Source organism: Nicotiana tabacum, chromosome 14, assembly GCF_000715075.1.
Source record: "Nicotiana tabacum cultivar K326 chromosome 14, ASM71507v2, whole genome shotgun sequence".
In the NCBI taxonomy this organism is placed as follows: Eukaryota; Viridiplantae; Streptophyta; class Magnoliopsida; order Solanales; family Solanaceae; genus Nicotiana; species Nicotiana tabacum.
Window position 1 is genome coordinate 1898186 of NC_134093.1, and position 21319 is coordinate 1919504.

A 21319-nucleotide genomic window follows, 5' to 3' on the forward strand; every position below is an offset into this window, starting at 1 on the left:
AAGCTCAATGTAAAGACACACGGAAGATTGGTCTTTTGAATCAGACTTTTTCCTTCAATTTCGTACATGGTATCAGAGCAATAAGCTCGATCCAACAGTCCAACCATCAAATCAATTTACATCAGATTCACCATCATAATCAGTAACCTAAAATGTCTGAAACAACCATCACGTATACTGGTGATACGAGCAATGCTGCAAAATCAGTCAGCTATGATGCCAATCACCCTTATCATCTCAACAACTCTGATTCACCTGGAATGACTCTAGTCAACACTATGTTTGATGGAAGAGGATACCCAGGGTGGAGGAGATCTATTCTCCTGTCTTTGTCAGCCAAGAAGAAACTTGGTTTCATCAATGGAGCATGTCTATCTCCAGATCTGAAATCTCCAGACCATGAACAATGGAGTTGTGTGAATGACATGGTCATCTCTTGGATCCTAAATGCTCTCTCAAAGGATATTGCAGACAGTGTGATATACTCCAAAACTGCAAAAGAACTTTGGGACAGCTTGGAGTAGAGATTTGGGAGATCAAATGGAGCCAAGCTTTATCATCTGCAGAAGGAGTTATCAGGTTTAGTACAGGAAAACAGTGATATTGCAGCATACTTCACTAAGCTCAAATGACTGTGGGATGAATTAGATGGTTTAAATGTTATCATATGTTGTTCATGTGTTTGTGTTTGTGAAGGAAATACAAAGTTGACTAAGTCTCTTGAGGATCAGAGATTGATCCAATTCCTAATGGGATTAAATGACATCTATGCACAAGCAAGAGGAAATATCCTCATGATGAACCCTTTGCCTAGCATAGATGTTGCTTATTCACTTCTCTTGCAGGATGAAAATCAAAGAGAAGTTTATGCAAATGCACATTTTAATTCTGAATCAGTATCATTCATGGCAGCTGGAGAGGCTAAGCAGCGTAATTCACAACTTCTAGCTGATTTTGCAGTTTTTATGATCACAGGACAAGGGAAGAATTATCAAAAACTTAGAAGCCAAACACAAAGAGGAGCAGCCATATCACCCAAATATAACAACTCAAGGCAAAAGTTTGTTAAACTTCAGCAAAGGTTTAAAGGGAAAAAGAAGTACAATCCAAATGTGTCTTGTACTTATTGTGGAAAAGTAGGACATACACAAGAGGATTGCTATAGAATTATTGGATTTCCAGAAGATTTTGAGTTCACCAATCACAAAGGTCAGCATACTCAAATTAAAGGAAATACAGTCCTAATACATGAGGACCGTGAGAATTCAGCAGGACAAAGCACTGAGCTCAACAACAGTAATTTTGGACAGCAACTCAGCAAGGAACAAATTGCAGAAATGATGCACATGTATAAGCAGGCAAAGTTAGCACAAGCAGGAAATACAAGAATCAATGCTAATGCAGTTACTGGTACTATTCTAAAATACTCAGGTTCAGTGTTTGCTAGTCTAAAATTAGACACCTGGATCATTGATTCAGGTGCCTCAGAGCATATGTGTTTTGATCCTAATTCTTTCCTGTTTCTAACTCCACTTCCTGTACCTTTGAATATCAGTTTACCTAACTCTTTCAAGGTGATTGTTACTCATATAGGGAGTATTTCTATTCTGCCAGGTCATATCCTGAACAATGTGTTACATGTTCCAGATTTCAAATATAACTTATTATCAGTTAATAGGTTTTGTGTTCAGTTCAAGTATGATGTCCTATTCACATCTATTGGGTGTGTGTTGCAGGGTCTTTTAATGAAGAGTCCGCAAGTTTTTGGTGAAGTTAGAGAGGGACTCTACTTATTGGAACTAAGTAGCCTTAAGTCTAAGGGGCTATTCAGTAGTAATGTACCTTCAATTCCGAAAGAAAGAAATTCTGTTTCAAAGTCTGTTTCTTTTTCTAGTCCAGTTCAAGTTAATGGTACTCCTGATGTTAAACTTTGGCATGTAAGATTGGGACACCTTCCATTTTCAGCAATGAAACATTTAGATTTCCTTCATTGTAAGCCAAATTTTGAGTTTATCTGTGATGTTTGTCATAAGGCTAAGCAAACAAGGAATCCTTTTCCTATCAGTAGCATAAAATCCAAGCATATATTTGAACTTATACATGTAGACACATGGGGACCTTATAAGTCAAGTACTTATAATGGATTTAGATATTTCCTAACTATAGTAGATGACTATAGCAGAGGAACATGGACATTTTTATTAAGTGCAAAAAGCAATGGTTTTCCTATGCTTAAATCTTTTCTGTCTATGGTTGAAAGGCAATTCAATGTGAAAGTCAGAATGATAAGATCTGACAATGCATTAGAATTGGGAAAAGGTACACAAGAGGCAGCTTTCCTAGCTTCAGAAGGAATTCTACACCAACTGTCTTGTGTAGCAACCCCTCAACAGAATGGAATTGTTGAAAGGAAGCATAGACACCTCTTAGAGATTGCAAGAGGGTTAATGTCTCAATCCAAGCTACACATGTCATATTGGGGTGAATCTATCCTAACTGCCACACATCTTATTAATAGGATGTCTTCTAGTGTCCTTAAAGGAAAGACACCATATGAGGTTTTATTTCAAGAGAAACCCAAGTATGATCATTTAAGAAATTTTGGATGTCTCTGTTATGCTTCTACAATATCCCAGGGAAGAGGCAAGTTCGATGATAGGGCAACTGCTTGTGTTTTGCTTGGTTATCCGCCTCATCAGAAGGGATATAAGCTATTGGAATTGTCCACGAGAAGAGTATTTGTATCAAGGGATGTGAAATTTTATGAATCGCACTTTCCTTTTGTTGAAACCAGCACATCACAACATCCTATATTCCCAAGCTCAACATTTACTACAGAACTCACATATTCACCTTCATCACAGGATCAATCCTCACCCATCTCTTTAGAACCTGAAGTTTGTGATATTTTCTCCTTACCATCACCAAGTTCTTCATATACTCCCTCTCATCACCAATTGTCTACTACCCCAATTCCTTTTCAGTCTATCCTAGATACACCACACACTACCTCGCCTGTTTCTATACCCAAGCAACATACACCATTGAGAAAGCCAGGAAGAGTTTCCAATCAACCAACCTACTTGAAAGATTATGTATGCAGTAATATCATATTCACAAATGTAGCAGCAGCTTGTTTCACTCAACCAAGTAAGCCTAGGGAATTCTGTTTCTTTTCTCTGTCACCCAATAATCAACATGTGTTGCAATCCCTCTCTACTGTCACAGAGCCTAACAATTTTGGACAGGCTTGTCAACATCCATGTTGGATAGAAGCTATGAATTCAGAGCTTAAAGCTCTAAAAGACAACCACACATGGGATGTGGTTGAATTACCTAAAGGAAACAAGGCTCTACCTTGCAAATGGGTGTACAAGGTAAAACATTTGTCGGATGGAAGAATTGAAAGGTTTAAGGCAAGGCTGGTGGTCAGGGGGGATGTCCAAAGAGAAGGAATAGATTATAGTGAGACTTTTTCACCAGTGGTGAAAATGACAACCATAAGGTGTTTACTCACTATTGCAGCCAAAAGAGATTGGAATGTGTGTCAATTAGATGTAAACAATGCATTTTTGCATGGGGATCTACAAGAGGAGGTGTACATGAGGTTTCCAGCAGGCTTAACACCTCCTAGTCCTAAGCATGTTTGTTTACTAAGGAAGTCATTGTATGGTTTAAAACAAGCTTCCAGGCAATGGTATGCTAGGCTTGCAGGAGCTTTGAGTTTTAAAGGGTATTCTGCATCATTAAACGATTACTCACTATTTTTTAAACGGACAGGAAACCTGATTTCTATCCTAGCTGTCTATGTAGATGACATACTGCTTACTGGAGATGACTTGGAAGAAATTCAGCATATCAAGGGTTTTCTAAACAGTGAATTCAAGGTAAAAAATCTAGGAGACATACATTATTTTTTAGGGATGGAAATTCTGCGAGAAAAAGAAGGTTTTATTGTAAGCCAAAGGAGATTTACCCTAGATATGCTGGAGGAATTTGATGTATCTCATTTGCATCGAGTCAGTTCTCCTCTTGATCCTTCCTCCAAGCTTCAAGCTGATGATGGGCACCCTTTGCAATATCCAACAGTATTTCGTCATCTGGTTGGCAAGTTAAACTATCTCACTAACACTCGGCCTGACCTTTCTTTCGCAGTCCTTACCCTTAGTCAATACATGCAGAAACCATGTAAGTCTCATTTCTCTACTGCCTTACGAGTGCTCAAATATTTGAGCTCTGATCCAGGACAAGGAATTCTTCTCTCAGCAAAACACTCATTCTCCTTGCTTGCATTTTGCGATGCTGATTGGGCCTCTTGCAAGGATTCTAGGAGGTCCGTAAGTGGATTTTTCATCACACTAGGAGGAACACCCATTTCCTGGAAACCAAAGAAACAAGTGTCAATCTCTCTATCTTCTGCAGAGGCAGAATACAGATCGATGAGAAGAGTAACTGCTGAACTTACATGGTTAGTTCGACTTCTTGAAGATCTCTCTGCACCAGTAAGTCTTCCCATACCTCTTCATTCTGACAGCAAGGCAGCCATTCATATCGCCCGTAACCCCGTCTTCCACGAACGCACAAAACATGTAGAAATTGACTGTCATTTTGTGCGTCAACAGTTCCTTTCCGATTTAATTACTCTTTCTTTTGTTCCATCTAAAGACCAACTGGCGGATCTCTTCACAAAGCCACTTTCTGGGGTTTCTCACTCCGAGATTTTGAGCAAGTTAGGGGTCACAAAGTTACCCTCTACCTTGAGGGGGGATGTTGGGAAGAAGAAACCAGAAACAATATCCTAATTCTAACAATCTCTGGACATTTACTTGGAGATATAGAAGAAAGGTGAAGAAGAAGAAGAAGAATGGAGAAGAATGTCGTGCATATTAGTGTTTAGAATATAGGGGGACATAATTAATGGGTTAGGGGACATAAATTAATGGGGTTAGTAAGATAATTATAATATAAGGAGACATAGGTTAATGGGTTAGTGTGGGAGGAATAAATATATATGTAAGTGTATAATATATACATGTGCAAAGCTCAATGTAAAGACACACGGAAGATTGGTCTTTTGAATCAGACTTTTTCCTTCAATTTCGTACATAGGCCTTGGTGCAACTTTGTATGTAGTTAAACTGGGAAAAGGATCAAGTGACAGGATAAATTTAACAAAAAATTTTAAAAAAACATATAGATTGATCAAATCCAAATTCAGTTATGTACGACAGAGATTGTTTAAACACCATATACCACTACTACTATTACATCATATTTCAATTACACATTGCTATCACTATTGTCATCTCCGGTACCCCGTCTATAAACCGCGTAGAGGATAAGCTGCACAATGCCCAAAATGAGGCCAACAACAACACACCCAGTGTAATCCAACAAGTGAGGTCTGGGGAAGGTAGTATGCACGTAGACACTACCCCTAATTTCAAGAAGATAGAAAAGTTGTTTCCGAAAGACCCTCGGCTTAGATCCAAAATGAGGCCAACAACAGCTGAAATCTGCAATAAATCAAGAAAAGTAAATATGTAATTGATCCACTTGAGAATTAAAAAAGAAAGGCGCTTAAAAAGAGACTCTACGCTTAGTTTTATGAATAGATCTTTACCAATGACGGCGTATGTTAACCACGAACCACAAGAGAGAGCTACAAAGAATGAGAGCCAAAATGGCATGAATTCCACACTCTTTGTCCTGATGACTTGTGTCTACATGTATGAATAGCAAAACGGTCAAGGAAAATGAAAAGTAATACTAAAAAAAAAGAAATGAAGTGTTAAATTAAGACTTAAGACTTACTATGATTGAGAGGGGTGATCCATAGTTCCATACACAAGTAAGGAGACAACGGGGGCAGCAATACCACAAATATTCTTTCTATTATTTCCATGAAAAGCAAGCATGGAAATAAGAGCTACTGCAATACAAATTGCAATGTTTAGAAAGAAGAATGCCGAGAATTTCCTTCTCTCGTTATTAGGTGCAAATTTGAGGAAAATCAGCACATAAACAAGAGCAAAAGCTGCTCCAATCCCATTCGTCGACACTCGCACATTGTTTGATGATACTAGCGGCATACCATACCTATTCGCGTAAAGATTAATTTAATCGGTACACAAGTATTAAAAAGATACCTTAAGAAGGAAAGAAAGTTGTTTCGGCAAAATTAATTACCATGTTGATAATACGGTTCAGCATTGTCATCACATATGGAATACCCGAGAGATTCGTTGGTGCACCCCTCTATTCACCTTTCGTTTCCATATCCCTCTATTCACCTTTCGTTTCCATATGCATCGGCTTTTTCTAACATATCTAGGTTCTCCCAACAGGTTCCCTTTCTTTGAAAATGGCATTGCCAAAAGTCGAATTAAAGGCTTGACACAAGAGAGCTTCTCTTAGCCCTATAGTCTTTCTCCGTCCAAAAATTTTCCGAATCAAATGATTCAAGACCTAAACTGAAAGAGACTCTACAAGTAAAGCTTTCCGACTCGGCCTTGAGAAGCTTATATCCTTTGGATTCTTGGGACCTAACGAGCCAGGACAACCTATACCGAACGAGACCAGGTTCTCACAATTCTCCAGAATGTGAACCTAAATTCCATGTTTAACAACATAATTTAAGAGGAAAAAGTTGTAGTTGACATACGGAGGTGATATCCCCAGGGGCGGCTCAATGAAGTCGGAGGCCTAAAGCCAAAACTTAAGAAGATGTGACAACAGTTGGTCAAATAGATATGATTAATTTAGATAACCAAGAAAAAAATGTATGGTCTTAACAAATTTTCTTTCAAGTTTTTAAGTTTTCTTTTAAGTATTCCACAGTAACATTGTCTAATATTTTAAAATTTTGAGTTAAATTATTCAAATATTCATATCTACTAACAAAATATTTGATAACTAGAACCAATGTAATGTATTGAAACAAAACGTTAATGTTTTGTTAACTTAATTTTTTTTTACTAATATAAATAATTATAACCAATGGAAAAAGTTTTGGAGGGCCACCCATTCATATCCCAAAAAGGATAAGCGCAGTGATATTTCTTGTAATTAAGGAACAGTAAGTTAAATAAGAGAAAGAAACTTATAAGCCTGAAATTAAACAACACATAACAACTCACCAACAATTCTTAGTCCGAAGTGTATAGCATGTGCAGCTCCCATGTTTGATAAATATATCTGAGTTTTGCGTCAGTGAGGTTTTGTGCTAAACCTTGGGCATTATCTGTAATATTTGTTTGTATACTACATGAGGAAACGTTTCTGTAAATGTATTAAGCAATAAAATTATTTTACGTGTAATTATTTTTGGAATTAGGTTAAGTTGGACTTAGATGACTCCATTTGAGAAAAGAATAAGTAGTCTTACTAATTGTGGGACTAATTAACTATAGGGTTAGTTATTTAAGCCTTTGTGTACAAACGCATAGTACTTTCACAATCTTTTTGTTGCCGCTTTGACCGGAATATAATACGTACAATTTCATGTCAATTTGCCTTCATTCTTATTATTATAGGTACGAAACGCGAAACGTGTCTACGGCACTTAGCTTGTGGTAAAACAATATTTCATGATGCACTTGTGTTCCCTTCTAATTGTGTTTTGAGAAATTAACCCTCTATTTTGGAGGAATGAATTCAGAGGCATATTAATTAAGTATCTGATATACTTTTCAGTTCCTTTTTGAAGAAATTATTTTCTTGAACAATGCTTTTTTGGGCATGTAATAAAAAGAAAAAAAAATCAAATTCTAAGAGCTGACTGATTTTAGTGTCAAGCCATTTTCTTGGTTTCTATTTTCTTGTTAAATTTTAACAACAACAACAACAACCCAGTATAATCTCACTAGTGGGGTCTGGGAAGGGTAGTGTGTACGCAGACCTTACCCCTACCCTGAGGTAGAGAGGTTGTTTTCGATAGAGCATCGGCTCCCTCCCTCCAAGAACTCCTTACCTTGCTCTTGGGGTGACTCGAACTCACAACCTCTTGGTTGAAAGTGGAGGATACTCACCACTAGAGCAACCCACTCTTGTCGAATCTTGTTAAATTTGAAGATTAATGGAAATGAGTATATTATCATGAATTTGCATGGCAGGTACAGTCAAAGCTAAGGTTTTTAGGAACCGATTTTAATGTAATGTTATAATATATGTCCTTTATAAGTTATAACATCAATTCTCTATAGCAGTGATGGTAGACTATAATCTCGTATTTTAGTCGCTTATTAACTCTAATTCACTGCACTTTACTTGTGTTGAGCTTTAATTGGTAGTATTTTTGCACTTATTGTGTGTTTTATGCCTTGTAGGAGTAATTCTGAGTTATGTAGATGTTGTGGAGCTAATTCTAGCTATTTGGAGCTTTGAAGTCTGAATAGAAGCCCAAGCAATTAAGCCGGGATCACATTCGGGGGTCGAAAACCAAGTCTGGATGTCAAAAATTTTAAAAACTCATTTCTGCCCACAATTTGCACTAACGCCCCACGGCATGCCCCGCGGAGCGCGGGGCGCTAGTGCAAAAAGTGGCAAAAAATCATATTTTGGCACGTTCTAGAATTTCCTACATGCGCGTCGCACGGGGCGGCACGACATACGGCGAGGTAGCCCAAAGATGTTAGAGTGACTTCCCAATTCCGCTAAAAAGGGTAGTTTCGTCCGGAGTTTATTTTGGGGCGGCTTAAATATACCAAAACACCATTTTAGATGAACTTTTGGCACAATTTCGACCTAAGGAGGCCAAGGAGGCTAAGGAGGAGTTGGAAGAACACAAGCACAAGGATTTTATCATTCCTTCCTCACTTAAGATCCGGGTTTGGATTGAATTTATATTTTTCTATACTTTAGTTTCATTTGTGAAGAACTTCTCCATGTATATGGAGTAGATCCTTTTGGATTTTGATGGATTTGGTGTATTGATGATTGTTTGTGGATTATAACTCTATTTTTATGTATTTGAATCGTTTTTGGAAGATTTAATTGTTGTATCTATATTCACTTGTTCTTGTAATCGAAAGAGGCATAACTTGTGATATCTTTGCACTATATTGTTGGTTGAGTTCATAGATTCTTCTAAGTAATCGAAAGAAGTTAGTTGAATCATTGTTTAAATCTAGTTAGGAGAATAATCGAAAGAGGTTTTCATAAAGACTGATCCACTACGCATATTTGCATATCTTCACAGAGCTTAAATTGGTTCATATTGTGAGGTTGAAACTTAATCGAGAGATGAGTTTCTACTAAATATTTGTACTGATAATTAAGTGAATTCGAGAGACTCACTTGAACATTAGAAATGAATTATCTAGAGTTAAATCCCAGACAATTATCTTGTACTTATTCCGTCAAACCCCTATTTTCTCCCATTGATAACTTCCTTGCTTACTTTTGTTGCGATTGTCATTAGTCTATAGCTGTAGATTTTAGATTATTAATTATATAAATCTCAACTATTGATCCTCCTGGATAGCAATCTAGCTACAAACTACGATAATATTATTTAAATCCAATCCTTGTGGATACGATAATTATATTATACTATCTTTGACTAGCGAACATAATTTAAGTGTGTGTTTTGCGCTCGTCAAGCGGCCAAAAAATATCAAAACAAACGAGGTTGTTATAGCATGACCTTTGGACACTAATGCTACATGTGTGGAGATTCCACAAAGATAAAAGCGCCAATCCAATAAAGTCATTGAAATAAATAACTATAACATACTCCTAACTAAATATGTAAATTTAAGATGGTCAATTGTCATGATCAAACTAGCTCGGAAATGAGAAACAAAGAGTATGATTCTTGGCATATATATAGGAAATACATCAGTATATTAAATAATAGAAGAATTAACCTAATCGGTTGCACACTTAATTACTTAAATAAAAATAAGCTGGCGAATGTATAATATACGTACAATCTATGTATAATATGTGTACAATTACGTATAATCATTATATAATTTATGTATACTGGCTAGGGAATGTAAACCGTAAAACTGGGCAACTAATTGAGTAATAAAGATCCCTAAATATCCTTGATTTGAATCAACTTACAAGCCCACCTTAATTGGATATCCGACCCAACTAACCCCAAACAAGAGCATGACATGAACCCGATTAATAGGGGCGTACGTAGGATTTCTTGTAAGCGGGTCGACACTTAAAGATGTAAATAAATAAATAAATTATTGTACATCATATTAAAAAAAATTAAAAACACAATTCGAAATATATGAATAGACGACAATTCAAGTATATTATTACAATTCCTAACATACAAATATATCAGGATTCGAACTCCCGATCTTCCTAACAAAACAGCGGCGCTCGACCAGGCGAGCTAGGAGCTCTTCGTGTGAAGCAGAGTCACTTCACTATATTTTGTAACATTATTCTTTGCATATCAGATAAACATACATTTCAGTAAAATTTTCCGACCAAGTTGTGTCAGATGATACCCTTGAGTCAAGGTGCGTCCGCCCCTGCCGGTTATTTTTATAGTATTAAATTGAGATCATTGTAGGAGTCCATAAATTTCGAGAGAATTAGTTCAAATCCTATATATTAGCAAAACTTAAACTTGTCACCTCATATATATAATACCATATATCCTATGCTACAAATTCTTTGTATAGAAAATGCAAAGAGTGATTCTTTCCTACTTAGTTTCCCAATTAGGATATATGTCTTGACTAATTAATGGAGCTGGCAATTCAGATAATGCGTTATATATGTTGCTTAATTAAGTAGAGAGTATTGTAAATCACACCAATACTAAAATCAACGAACATTAACGTAATTAGTCGCCGAAAAATCCAATTCTTTTCCACTAACATCTTGATAACTGAATAGAGATTGATAAATTCCTCTTTTTTGTCCAAAGATATAAAATAATTGGGGAGATTCATGAACAAAGAAATGGATTAAGAACGATAATATTTTCGCGAAGGAATTCAATTGAACTCCCTAAATAAGAACACCTGACTATATCTTGTGTGTGTGTGTGTGTGTGTGTGTGTGTGTGTGTGTGTGTGTATATATATATATATATATATATATATATATATATATATATATATATATATATATATATATATATATATATATATATACCGTATTAGGTAAAGATCTTCATATAGCGATATAAAGTAGTTTACGAAAGAGTTACTAAGAAGAAGTTTTGGGCTTGTCCGACAAAACATACAAAATGAGGAAAATAAATACAATTTGGAACAAGTGTTTGGCTGAATTAATAGTAACTGGAAAAAAATACATCAAAAGTTAAGTTCTGCGTAGGTACAAGTCAAGATAGTAATCTGATTAGTAGCATGTTTGGCCAAGTTTTTTAAAAGCAAAACACTTTTTTTTTAAATATTTTTTTTTTAAATATTTTTTTTTTAAGTTGAAGTGTTTGGCCAAGCTTTTAGAAAGAAAAAAAAGTGTGTTTGAGTAGAAGTAGGAGCAGTTTTGGAAAAGCAGAAAAAAGTAGCTTCTCCCCAAAAATACTTTTGAAAAGCACTTTGAGAAAAATATACTTAGAAACACTTTTTAAAAGTTTGGTCAAACTAATCGCTGCTCAGAAGTGTTTTTCAAATTAACTAGTCTTAGGGTACGCGCTTTGCGCATGTATTTATATTAAGGGGTACACAATTTTAAAAAAATCACGTAATATAAAAATAAAATTTTAAAAAGAATAAGTTCTTGAAAAAATAATGAATGCTAATCTCATTTAGCTAACTCAATGGAAAAAAGCTTGCTCTACAAAAGTCCTTAGATGCCTTATTATGATTTTAAACTTATTTTCTTTTACCTAATACTGAAAACAAATAAATCACAAAAATATTTTCAAATAAAATAAATTAAAAAGTTAAATCGTTTGGTCTTTTAGAGATTTGAAAATAATTAATAATGTTGCATTAATATTTTACCAAAATAATTCAATATAAAACATGTAACGACCCGACCGGTCGTTTTGAATATTATAACCTCATTTCCCCATTTACTGCTCAATTTATGCCTTGCTATTAATTTATGACTTATCGGGTTAGTTGGTTCGGGTCCGAAAGAAATTCGGAGTGAAATGAGACACTTAGTCTCATAATTAAAAATTTAAGTTGGAAAAGTGGACTGGATATGGGCCTATGTGTAAACGACCTCGGATTTAAATTTTATGATTCCAATAGCTCCGTATGGTGATTTTGGACTTAGGAGCGTGTCCGGAATATTATTTGGAGGTCCGTAGAGGAATTAGGCTTGAAATGGCGAAAGTTTAATTTTTGAGAAATTTGACCGGGGGTTGACTTTTAGATATCGGGGTCGGAATCCGATTCTGAAAATTGGAATACCTCTGTTATATTATTTATGACTTGTATGTAAAATTTGAGGTCAATCGGACGTGATTTGATAGGTTCCGGAGTCGTTTGTAAAAATTAAAAATTTCAAAGTTCATTAGGTTTGAATTGGGGTGTAATTCATGATTTTAGAGTTGTTTTAGGTGATTTGAGGGTTCGACTAAGTTCGTATGATGTTTTAGGACTTGTTGGTATATTTGATTGAGGTCCCGAGGGAATCAGGTGAGTTTCGGATGGTTAACGGGTTGGATTTTGGACTTGGAACTCTGTTGGAATTTTTCTGATGCACCATCTGGTTTCCTTCATCGCGTTCGCGAGTGGAGCCTCGCGTTCGCATAGAGGAACTGAGAGGTTGGCAATATTTGCTCTTCGCATTCGTGAAGAGAAGAACGCGTTCGCGAAGGGTGGACTGGGTATACATCGCGAACGCGAAAGGTGTTACGCGTTCGCTAAGAAGAGAGGAAGCAGCTGAGGACCCCAGGCAATTGGTCTACGCGTTCGCATACGGGGTGTCGCGTTCGCGTAGTGAGGGGGAACGAAGCATCGCGTTCGCGATGGGTTGAACGCGTTCGCGTAGAAGGCATTGAGGCAGAGGCATGTTGTGCTTCGCGAACGCGAGGGTGATGTCGCGTTCGCGAAGGAGGAATTTGGACGGGAACTATTTTGTGCTTCGCCAACGCGAGGCACTGACCGTGTTCGCGAAGAAGAAAAGCCCGGGCAGTGAGTATAAGTTCTGAAAATGGGACTGTTTTTGACGATTTGGAGCTCGGATTGAGGCGGGTTATGGGTGATTTTCAGAAAAAATAATGGGGTAAGTGTTCTTAACTCAATATTGCTTAAATTACCCGAATCCATAGTTGTTTTTTATCATTTAATTGGTGAATTGAGTTGGGAAAGTTTGAAAACCTCTTGGTTTAAATTGAAGATTTGAGGGTCGAGTTGGGGTCGAATTTTGGTAAAATTGGTATGGTTAAACTCGTGGTTAAATGGACTTCCGTATTTTATAACTTTTGTCGAGTTCCAAGACGTGGTCCCCACGGGCGATTTTTGAGCTAATTTTCAGATTTTTATGAAAAATTATTATTTTCTTATGGAATTAATTTAAATAAATTTTATTGACTGAAACAAATTATTTATGGCCAGATTTGAGGCGTTTGGAGACCAATTTACGAGGAAAGGACATTGCAGAATAAGAATTTCACGACTTGAAGTAAGTAACAATTTTAAATCCGGTCCTAAGGGTATGAAACCCCGAATTTTGGTATCATGTGATTGTTTTGGAGGTGACGCACATGCTAGGTGACGGGCATATGGGCGTGCACCGAAGGGATTGTGACTTGGTCTGTCCCGGAAAACTGTAAAGTTGAATAATTTATTGTTAGCTATATGCTCTTTATGTGTTAATAAAATTTGACTCCAAATCATGTTAGAAATTATGCGTAGATAATATGATAGTACTGTTAGGACCCACAGAGATCATTTACTTGTTGAATTGCCTGCTAAATACTATATGTACTCAGTCTCAGTTTTTAGTTGCATATTTTATCTTAGTCTCTGTTATTATTATTGATACATCATATCATTGTTGTTTGGGCTGATTTCATAATTATTGAGAGCCCGAGAGACTGGATAGATTTATGGCTGAGTGAGACCGAGGGCCTGATTGTGAGATATTGATATCATAGCATGTGAGTTGTCCGTGCAGCACGTGAGTTGGCCATGCAGATCCTTATATTATACTATAGCACGTGAGTTGGCCGTGCGGATCCATATATTCTACTATAGCACGTGAGTTGGCCGTGCTGATCCAGATATTTATATTATGGCACGTGAGTTATCCGTGCAGATTATAGCGCTTGGGCTATAGGAGCACCTCTGGAGTCTGTAGGATCTCCTCCGGAGTCTGTACACCCCCAGTGAGTGCGGGTACCCATTGAGAGTGAGTGATGAGGGTTGGGAGCCCAGTGAGTGATTGTTGTCCTAAGAGGTTGTACTTGATTTCCATTTGTTGTTGCACTTAGTTGTTATCTGTCATTGTTGTGAAATCTCTATAAGATTTTGATATACTGATTACATGAACAGGAACTGTATAAAAATTAATTTGACATTAAACTGCCAGATTTGATAGCATGTCTATTCTTTACTGGAATTACTGAAAATGAACCATAACTGTGTAGCTCGTTACTATCTTCAGTTCCTTATTTATTATTGTTACTTGTTGAGTTGGTTGTACTCATACTACACCCTGTACTTCGTGTGCAGATCCAGGTGTTCCCAGACATAGCGGGTGTTAATTTTTTCACACAGTTAATTTTTCGGAGATTCTGAGGTAGATGTCGTGTTTCGCAGACCTTGCCTCTCCTTCCCTATCTCCTTATTTACTATATTTGATCTCAGACTGTTACGGACCGTATTTTTCAGACTTGTATTTATAATTAGATGCTCATGTACTCAATGACACCAGGTTTTGGAAATGGTTGTATAGGTAATTGTAAGATTTGTGGATGTTATTTAAATATTATATTTTTAGAATTGAAAGAAGTTGTGGTTCATTGAGATTTCGGCTTGCCTAGTATTGAGATAAGCGCCATCACGGCGGGTTAGAATTTTAGGTTGTGACAAAAAAAATATAGGGAGCTATCATGTGTTGAAATGAATGTGAAAAGAAACAAAAAAATTAATACCAATTCATTCATTTTAGAATGCATTTTATCTACTACTGTTTTATTATTATTGATTTAAGTTTATATTTCTACCAATTTGACCTTTATACTATAGTAACTATTTTGTTTTATTTTTTATATCGTTAACTACCAATGTTCTTCTTATAAAAACAATTTTATGTAGCCTAGTAGTTTTTCAACTTGAAAAATAATTTTTACTTATATAATTAATTTGGAAAGAAATTGAATTGGATTCTTTTAATTGCTAATTAGTTAATTAATTTAGACATTAATTATTTTCTCTCAACCTTAAAGCAAATAATTATTTTGTTGACTCAAATTCATATTAGCTCATCTAAGCTTTAAATATTTAAATTTAGCAATAATTTTATCCAAGCATTTATAACTTGGAAAGTTCCTTTTACCCTTTGAAGTTTTAATTAATATTAGTTTACCTAAAGTTAAATTTAGTTAGATATTTTTTATGATATAATTTAAGTACCTAAATGTTTGAGTTTGTACATTATTCATGATTAACACATCTATCATTTTAGAACTTGCAACTTTTCGTTAAGTTTTATATTATAATGCAAACACATATTTTAAATAATATTATTTTATTTTAAATTTTTTATTTTTAGCAAAATAGCGTTCATCTTTTCTACTCTTTATAAATTAATTTCACATTAGATATTTTCTAATATTTGTAACTTTAAAATTAAATTAAAAAATTATTAAATCTTTTCTTATTTGAATTAGGTAGAAATTCATAATATTTAAAATTTTAAAGTTCATTAAAATTTTACCTTATAAAAGTATTTTTTTTTTAAAGAAATAACTATAGATTTCGGTCATATTTCCTTGTTGGAATCCATAACTTAACGTGAAAGGAACTTAAAAGTGAGGTGTTATTACTTGGCCTAATTTATAGAAAATTTTGAGTCAAAATCTTACTCAATCTCAAACTCTTAAATATTAGGTGTTATGAGACACAAGCAGGTTTAGTAGAGTCTTGCGGATCGGTACGGAGACGTCTGTACTTATCTTCGAGAGGCTGTAGAACTCTTAGGAAAATTTCACTTTCTTGTATTCTGTCGTGCGAATTTGTTGATTCTGGAAACTAAATTTCTGCTATTCTATTCTCTCACAGATGGTGAGGACACGTACTACCGGATCGGACGGTCAGCCACCAGTGCCACCAGTTAGGGCCGCGAGAGGCCGGAGTTGTGATAGAGGCCCGGGCCGAGGTAGAGGTCGAGGTGTAGCTCGTACCACAGTTGGAACAGCACCTGTAGTACCACCAATTGTTCCAGCTCAGGAGCAGATTCCAGATATAGTTGAGCCGACAGGATCAGCTCAGGCACCAGTTGTGCCCATTGAGATTGCAGGCATTCAGGAGACTTTGGCCCAGATATTGGCAACCTGCACTGGTCTTGCTCAGGTGGTTTCGGCTATTGCAGAACCTGCCACTTCTTAGGCTAGGGGAGGTACTCATACCCCCGTTGCCCGTACTCCACACCAGGTAGTATAGGGACTTCAGATACCGGGGGCACTACCAGCCCAGCCGGTTGCAACTGCTTAGGCCCCGGTAATTCCTGTTATAGCGGACGATGAGCAGATGAGACTTGATAGATTTTAGAGGCTTCGACCTCCACCATTTAGCGGTACTAAGTCAGATGATGCTCAGAATTTTCTAGATAGGTGTCAACGGATGCTTCGGACAACGGGTATTCTGGAGACCAGTGGGGTCTCATTTACTACTTTTCAGTTTTCTGGGTCTGCACTCAGATGGTGGGAGACTTACCAGAGACGTAGGCATGTTGGCGCAACACCCGTTACTTGGCATCAGTTCTCGTGGTCTTTTTGGAGAAATTCGTACCTCAGTCCCGCAGAGAAGAGCTGCGCAGATAGTTTGAGCAGCTTAGCCAGGGTGATATGTCTGTGACACGGTACGAGATGAGATTTTCTAAGTTGGCTCGTCGCGTAGTCTGGTTGGTTCCTACTGATAGGGAGAGGATTAGGAGGTTCATTGATGGCCTCACATATCAGCTGCGGTTACTTATGACTAGGGAGAGAGTATCTGGTACTACTTTTGATGAGGTAGTGGACATTGCTCGGCGATAGAGATGGTTCGTAGCGAGGAACGTGGTGAGAGAGAGGCTAAGAGGCCTCGTGGTCCGGGTGATTACAGCGGTGCTCCTTCAGAGGGTCTGTTTCACCGTGGTAGGGGTCGTTCTTACAGACACGCTCAGACGGGTCGTCCAGCTCATCGTGGTACATCAGCTAGCCGTGGTTCTTACAGTGCTCACTCAGGCCAGTCTTTATTCAGTGCACTACCAGCGTAGAGTTCTCATCATGCCTCGTCCGCACAGGTTTCTGCAGGCCATCCCTTAGGTTATCAGGAGCAGCAGATCCGTTAGAGGAAGGGTTGTTTCGAGTGCGGAGAATTTGGTCATTTCAAGAGAGAGTGTCCTAGGTTGTTGAATGGGGTTTCACAACAGTGTTCTCGACCGACGACACCAGCACCAACAATTACACCATCCGCCTTGCCATCTCGGGGTGGGGGTCAGGCAGCTAGGGGTCGCCCAAGAGGGAGAGGCCGATCAAGAGGCGGGCAGGCTCGATTCTATGCTTTTCCTGCCAGGCCAGATGTTGTTGCCTCAGACGCAGTGATCACAGATATTGTTTCAGTGTGCCACAGGGAGGCTTCTATATTATTTGACCCTGGTTTCACTTATTCATATGTATCATTATATTTTACTCATTATCTGGATATGCCATGTGAGTCCTTAGTTTCACTTGTTTGTGTATCTACATCGGTGGGCGATATTATTACTGTGGATCGTGTGTATCGGTCACGTGTGTTAACTATTGGGGAACTGGAGACTAGAGTTGATCTCTTATTACTCGGTATGGTTGATTTTGATGTAATCCTGGGTATGGATTGGTTGTCTCCATGCCATGCTATTCTGGACTGTCACGCAAAAATCGTGACGTTGACGATGTCGGGGTTGCCAAAGGTTGAATGGAGGGGTTCTCTAGATCTTGTTCCTAGCAGGGTAATTTCTTATTTGAAGGCCCAATGTATGGTTGGAAAGGGATGCTTGTCATATTTGGCCTTTGTGAGAGATGTTGATGCAAATACTCCTATTATTGATTCAGTACCGGCCGTGCGAGACTTTCCGGATATATTTCCTACAGACCTGCTGGGTATGCCACCCGACAGGGATATTGATTTTGGTATTGACTTGGTGCAGGACACTCAGCCTATTTCTATTCCTTCATATCATATGGCACCAGCCGAGTTAAAAGAATTAAAAGAGCAACTTCTGGAACTCCTTGAAAATGGGTTTATTAGGCCTAGTGTGTCACCTTGGGGTGCATCGGTTCTGTTTGTGAAAAAGAAAGACGGTACTATGCGGATGTGCATTGATTATAGGCAGTTGAACAAAGTTACAATCAAGAATAAATATCCATTGTCGCGTATTGATGATTTATTTGACCAGCTTCAGGGAGCGAGGGTGTTCTCCAAAATTGATTTGAGGTTTGGGTATCACCAATTAAAAATTCGGGATTCGGATATTCTAAAGACGGCATTCATGACTCGTTATGGCCACTATGAATTTCTTGTGATGTCTTTTGGGCTAACCAATGCCCCAGCAGCATTTATGCATTTGATGAATAGTGTTTTTCAGCCATATCTTGATTTGTTTGTCGTGGTACTCATTGATGATATTCTGGTATACTCACGTAGCCAGGAGGAGCATGCACAACACTTGGGTATTGTATTACAGAGGCTGAGAAAGGAGAAACTTTATGCCAAATTCTCTAAGTGTGAGTTCTGGCTTAGTTCAGTGCAATTCTTGGGACATATAGTGTCCAATGAAGGTATTAAGGTGGATCCGAAGAAAATAGAGGCATTTCAGAATTGGCCCAGACCATCCTCAGTTACTGAGATTCAGAGTTTTCTCGGCATGGCCGGTTATTATCGTCGTTTCGTGGAGGGTTTCTCGTCAATTGCATCGCCTATGACTAAATTGACCCAGAAAGGTGCTCCGTTCAGGTGGTCGGATGAATGTGAAAAGAGCTTTCAGAAGCTCAAGATAGTTTTGACTACAGCTCCAGTATTGGTGTTGCCTACAGGTTCAGAGTCTTATACTGTGTATTGTGACGCGTCGCAGATTGGTCTCGGCGCAGTACTTATGCAAGGCGGTAGGGTGATTGCCTATGCGTCCAGACAGTTAAAGAATTGTCCAGTCCACGATCTTGAGTTAGCAGCTATTGTTCATGCCTTGAAATTTGGTGGCATTACTTGTACGGTGTCCAGTGTGAGGTATATACCGATCATCGGAGTCTACAACATTTTTTTAAACAGAAGGATCTTAACTTGCGGCAGCGAAGGTGGTTGGAGTTTCTTAAGGATTATGATATCACCATTCTCTATCATCCCGGTAAGGCCAATGTGGTGGCCGATGCCTTGAGTCGTAAGGCAGAGAGTTTGGGCAGCTTAGTATACTTACCGGTAGCAGAGAGGCCTTTAGCCTTGGAGGTTCAGGCTTTGGCTAATCAGTTTGTTAGATTGGATGTTTCCGAGCCGAATCGAGTTTTGGCCTGTGTGGTTTCTCGATCTTCTTTATATGATCGCATCAGAGAGCGCCAGTATGATGATCCACATCTGCTTGTCCTTAAGGACACGATGATGCCAAGGAAGTCACTATTGAAGATGACGGTGTATTACAGATGCAGGGCAGGCTATGTTTACCTAATGTAGATGGTTTGCTTGAGTTGATTCTCCAGGAAGCTCACAGTTTGCGGTACTCTATTCATCCATGCGTCGCGAAGATGTATAATTTGAGACAGAACTATTGGTGGAGGCGGATGAAGAAAGATATAGTTGGGTTTGTATCTCGGTGTTTAAATTGTCAACAGGTAAAGTACGAGCACCATAGACCGGGCGGATTTCTACAGAGACTTGAAATTCCGGAGTGGAAATGAGAGCGTATTTGTAATGACCCGGCCGATCGTTTTGAGAATTTGAGCCCCGATCCCCTAATAACTGTTTTCCCCACATTTGTTTCTGTTATTGGGACTTGCCGGAGTGATTGGTTATGGAATTCAAAGAGTTTTGGGACACTTAGTCCCTAGTTGTGAGTTTAAGCCTTAGAATTTGGACCGTAGTCAGAACTGTGTGAAGACGGATCCGGAATGGAATTCCGTCGACTCCGTTAGCTCCGTTGAGTGATTTTGGGGTTAGGAGCACATCCGGAATATGTTTTGGAGGTCTGTAGTAATTTAGGCTTGAATTGGCGAAAGTTAGTTTTTCGGCGATTTCGGCCGATAGTGGAAATTTTGGTATCGAGCTCGGAATAGAATTCTGAAAGTGGTTATAGGTTTGTAGTGCCATTTGTGACCTGTGTGTAAAATTTGAGTTCATTCGAACTAGATTTGATGTGGTTTGGCATCGGTTGTAGAATTTGGAAGATTTTAAATTCTTAGGCTTGAATCCGTGCTTAATTCATGATTTTGGTGTTGTTCGATGTGGTTTGAAGGCTCAACTAAGTTCGTATGATATTTTAGGATTGATTGGCATGTTTGGTTGAGGTCCTGGGGGCCTCGGGTGTGTTTCGAATGCTTAACGGGAAGAAACTTGGACTTAGGAAAAATCTGGTGCCTTTGCTGATTCTGGTGTTTCGCACTTGCGGAAAAGAGACCGCAGGTGCGCGAGCCGCACATGCGAATATGGAGGCGCAGGTGCGAGAGGAGCTGGACTTGGCAGTCTCCGCAGGTGCTGAGAATTTGTGCGCATCAGCGGACTCGTACATGAGGAGATTGAAGCGCAGATGCGAGAAGTCGAGAGTTGGCCTGGGGTCGCAGGTGCGAGGAAGTTCCGCATCTGCGATGCCCGCAAATTCGCAAGGTTGTTCGCAAATGCGCAAGATGCGCAGAAGTGGAAGGGATGTCCGCAGGCGCAAGTGCGCAGGTGCGGCCCTTTCGTCGCAAGTGCGAAGGCAGAGATGGCAAGTGAGTTGCGCAGATGCGCACGTTTTCCGCACATGCGCACCAACAGGTGCGAGCCCAGGTTTAGCAGGTGCAGAAATACCTGGGCAGTGATTAAAACTGAAGGGCTTCGCGATTTTTATCATTTTTGGCTTTGCAAAATCGGGTTAGGGCGATTTTTGATAGCATTTTCTAGGCATTTCCTGAGGTAAGTTCCTTGTGCTTATTTTTGGTCAATAATCTTGCCTTGCCATGTATTTTCCCACCTAGTTAATGTATATTTAAGGTGAA

The 21319-nt window shown here is 38.4% G+C and overlaps 1 protein-coding gene and 1 pseudogene across 1 annotated transcript; one reads left to right on the forward strand and one right to left on the reverse strand.

The window, feature by feature from the left end:
- Positions 1-152: 152 nt before the first annotated feature.
- On the forward strand, positions 153-524 carry LOC142169180 (uncharacterized). Its single transcript, XM_075230415.1, has one exon. The coding sequence runs from the start codon at positions 153-155 to the stop codon at positions 522-524; it is 372 nt and encodes a 123-aa protein (XP_075086516.1).
- Positions 525-5280: 4756 nt separating this feature from the next.
- LOC142169181 (bidirectional sugar transporter SWEET1-like) overlaps positions 5281-21319 on the reverse strand; it is a 72861-nt pseudogene continuing 56822 nt past the window's right edge.

What these genes read in the sequence shown, in the direction of transcription:
- LOC142169180 (XM_075230415.1), top strand. Translation starts at nt 153, where the DNA reads ATGTCTGAAACAACCATCACGTATACTGGTGATACGAGCAATGCTGCA.